Source organism: Formica exsecta, unplaced genomic scaffold (assembly GCF_003651465.1).
Source record: "Formica exsecta isolate Colony F162 unplaced genomic scaffold, ASM365146v1 scaffold125, whole genome shotgun sequence".
NCBI lineage: Eukaryota > Metazoa > Arthropoda > Insecta > Hymenoptera > Formicidae > Formica > Formica exsecta.
Window position 1 is genome coordinate 541,953 of NW_021848584.1, and position 4,362 is coordinate 546,314.

The window sequence follows — 4,362 nt, forward strand, 5'->3', positions numbered from 1 at the left end:
AGAGAGAGAGAGAGAGAGAGAGAGAGAGAGAGAGAGAGAGAGAGAGAGAGAGAGAGAGAGAGAGAGAGAGAGAGAGAGAGAGAGAGAGAGAGAGAGAGAGAGAGAGAGAGAGAGAGAGAGAGAGAGAGAGAGAGAGAGAGAGAGAGAGAGAGAGAGAGAGAGAGAGAGAGAGAGAGAGAGAGAGAGAGAGAGAGAGAGAGAGAGAGAGAGAGAGAGAGAGAGAGAGAGAGAGAGAGAGAGAGAGAGAGAGAGAGAGAGAGAGAGAGAGAGAGAGAGAGAGAGAGAGAGAGAGAGAGAGAGAGAGAGAGAGAGAGAGAGAGAGAGAGAGAGAGAGAGAGAGAGAGAGAGAGAGAGAGAGAGAGAGAGAGAGAGAGAGAGAGAGAGAGAGAGAGAGAGAGAGAGAGAGAGAGAGAGAGAGAGAGAGAGAGAGAGAGAGAGAGAGAGAGAGAGAGAGAGAGAGAGAGAGAGAGAGAGAGAGAGAGAGAGAGAGAGAGAGAGAGAGAGAGAGAGAGAGAGAGAGAGAGAGAGAGAGAGAGAGAGAGAGAGAGAGAGAGAGAGAGAGAGACAAAGAGAGAGAGAGAGAGAGAGAGAGAGAAAGAAAAGAAAGAGACACCGTCTGTGTCTCCGATAGTGTCGCAGGATTACCAGGATTCAGCAGAATGGTATCTTCGTAAAATTCCGGAAGTTCCGCCGGTCTGACTGCGACTAGAGCAACTCCATATTTCCGGTGACTGTGAAAGGACGCGTACGTGAAGGATTTTCCCTCGTATTCCCCGAAGAAGCGAGAGTCACCGAGAATTATGTGATAAATCTCGTTGCCGGAACATTTACCGTACAGCCTATGCCACTCTTCTTGCGACTGTTGGCCTTCTCTATAAAGAGAAAAATTTTGTTTCAAAATTTTCCCGTCTTCGTGCGACATATTATGTAACAGTGACGATGTAGTTACGCAGAGTAATGGTAAAAATAATATACTTTATTGCATTATATCATTTTATCGAATATTATAATCCCGCGTGTACAAAAATTTAAAAAAATTTATTATTGCAACGATAAAATAAAGTTCACTTGAAATATTCATAAATCAAAATTAATATATATATATTAGATAAACTAAATAAATCACAAACTAAAGACATATTCAAAATCTAGAAATAATCCACGTGATTATATGTGTACTGTGAAATCTCTGCTTATGTAATACCGGCGCAGTTCAATTTGTTATGCTTTGAATGCTCTATTTGTGACAAGAACTTACTGTCCTCTGGACGTGTGCAGCAACAGGGTGACTAACGTCGATGCACCGGGACATGTGCAATTGTTTGCCAATAGAGCGTATTTAAATTCATCCTCACATACCACGTGCTCCGCAAACTTCACGTGGAGCTTGTTTTCCGGACGGAAGATTTGAACGTACTGAGGAACACTAGGCGCAAAATCTTTTACCGCCCACGATCTACAATAATCAAATAAAATTTTCTTAAAATTATGCTAGTAAAACTTGAATTTTGTCAAACATATTTCTGTTAAATATTATATAAACAAGAATGTATAAATATGTATATATTTTTTGAACTCTTAAAGTGTTGTATACTGGCAAAAAAAGTTTGTGAAATATTCTGAAAAGAAAGTTTCACCACTCAAGGATATTAGATTTTTCGAATTTATCTTTTATCTACGGATTCTTTTTATCTTAATATTCAGGATATTTAACTATGTTGCGAGATGCGCGCGTGCCCGAGCGCTATAAACTGCACTTTAAACTGCGCTTTAAAATTGTATTCAAAAATAAAGAAAATTTAAACGATTACAATTAACGAGGAATCTCTTGATTTTTATTATATTCGGAAGTAAAACTTAAACAACCGTGTTCGAAGTTCGCGAAATAGATCGTCGGAGAAAATATTAGGATTATTCAATGTTTATTTCTTGTGAAAGAAAAAGTTTATTAGGCAGCAAAAATAATCGTGGCCGAATCGAATTTTCTCAACGGCGGTTAAAGATGTAAGAAGTTTAAATTTAAATGTTTTCAACGATCGCTGACCTCAGTATCGTGTGCTCGTCAGCAGCGGTCTTGTCGGCATAATTTCTCGCTGCCAACACGAAGCAGGCTTCCGCCTCGTTCATTCTAGCTCTCGCGAGATCGCCGTCCTTTAAGCACGAGCCCTGTATGTAAATCACCCTCTGTGCCCAGATCGGCACTTGCAGGATCATTCGCATTGTGGTATCAAGTTCCATCGGCGACAGAAGCACCACGTAATAATCCTGTTACGTAATTGTCATATTCAGGTCACTACCGATTATTAATGTTAAAAATAATAAAATAAGCAAAAACAAATACACATATATGTAGTGTAATTAATTAATATAATATTCTTGTTTTTCCTTTTAATGCCTTTTAATTCCTTTTAATTATTTTTATAAATTATAAAAATAATAATTCTATTTTTGATTATATTCAATTAAATTGGTGATATTCGTAAATTGTGTTACTTATAACATTAAATCTAAATTCAACGACATTTCAAAATTAAATGTCCTATTCATTTTAATTGATGATAAATCGAAAGTTCGAGATAGAATTTTTATAAAATCACAAATCATTTGGCGTAAAATAAAATATTCACAGAAACGTAATTCGTTTGTCGTCTAACCTGCAGCAGAGGATGGGCGTAAAACTCATTTAGAAAGTCCATGATAGTGTCGGCTTGCAACGTCGTACTGCAAACTACTACGTGCTTCTCGCTCTGCGCTCTGTGCGACGAATACGAACCGCCTAGCTTCTGACGTTCCATCCACGTAAAAGCTAACTGTTCGAACTGCAATCAATATGAGATAACGATTCAATGCAATCGGCTAATGTGCCTGTCTGTATGAACCATAATAAGGCAAATCGAAATAGAAACCCTCGATATTCTATCCGTTTATAAAATTAACAAACAAATGAAATATTTGTGAAAACATCATTTCATATTTTAAATAACAGTACAATATTACAGAAATTCTCTTTATATATTTTTTTCTTTTATTATTTATTATTTTCAGATAATGTCTTATTTTATATATACATGCAAATTTAATATATAATTAATATAATATATAATTATTTTGTGATATCTTGCTTGTGAATACATTATAAGGATCTTAGTGTAACATCTCATACATATATTATCGTTTAAATAATTTTTACTTGCAAACTTTTAATTGCTCTCATTAAACTTTGTCGTTTAAAGACTAATGGAACTAAAAGTTGTGATAGCTTCTTTTCTAGAGGTACAAATTTGCATGTTAAATCATTTTAAACACGTCTCTGTTATCTCGACAACTATGACGTTCTCACCGTCTAAAACCGGAATTTAATCGGATGCGGAAGTGCAAAGGACAGACGCAAAGAGAAGGAGGACTGACACATCGTGTTGACCTGTACAAATTGGTATACGTATCTCGTATGCGATTGGCAGGCAATTTGACAGACAAATTACAGCGATCACGAGGCTTTCCGTGTAAGCGCTGCGCAATCAGTCGACGCCAACAGACAATGAGTAGACACGAGTTGCCCTTGTCGCTTTGTGCAATTAATATTATTTGGCCGAACAAATCCTCATTAAGCGTTAAAACAATTCAATCATTAATCATTAGATATTTAACTTTCCGTGATTATTTTACGTTTTTGTTTCTAAATTGTTCACACACTCAGAGGGAATTTAAATATAACTTTATTAATCAAAAGAAATCTTTCAATGATAAGATTATAATATGTACATGTGATTGTTTTCACGCAGAAAGTAAAATCCGGAAAAGCACATTTTTTATATAGCGAGATATAAAGTAATTTATAAATAACACACCGGTAATAAAGCTTTAATGTATAGTGATGTAAAAATCCCGAAACAGTAAAAAATTTTCTTTGCACCAGCGATCAATTACAAAAAAAAATTACTATAAGATAACAAGCATGCTGAAGCTAATATAAATCTATATTAACATGTGCAGTTATCATTTCGTTAATCCTGTTGTGTTTGATATATATACAGGGTGAGTCATTTTAATCAACGCACGCAAATATCTCGTAAAATAAACAAGATGGAAAAAAATGTTTTATACAAAAGTTGTAGGGTTCAGAGAGGGTCACATGATGAAAATATGGACTTGACCTTGAGTGACATTTTCAAGGCCAAGTTAATGTGATCGATATTTTCTTAAATGGAACCCCCCATTTTTTATTGCATATTCTTGTAGCTTATCTCGAAAGCTTTTCAAAACACTACAATAAAGTATTTTTTCATTAAGTACTTTTTGAGTTATTTTATATTTTAATCTGACATATTTTGATATAAAAATTAAAATATCTCGTAAAATATT

General features: G+C 35.2%; 1 protein-coding gene across 1 annotated transcript in view; it reads right to left on the reverse strand.

The window, feature by feature from the left end:
* The window catches only part of LOC115245682, a 145,125-nt gene that overhangs the window by 42,574 nt on the left and 98,189 nt on the right, over positions 1–4,362 (reverse strand). The window contains exons 9-12 of the mRNA XM_029824106.1: positions 2,655–2,819; positions 2,045–2,265; positions 1,259–1,456; positions 646–872 (exon numbers count right to left, since the gene is read on the reverse strand). Of these exons, the coding sequence (XP_029679966.1) occupies positions 646–872; positions 1,259–1,456; positions 2,045–2,265; positions 2,655–2,819 (811 nt within the window). The remainder of the gene's footprint in view (positions 1–645; positions 873–1,258; positions 1,457–2,044; positions 2,266–2,654; positions 2,820–4,362) is intronic.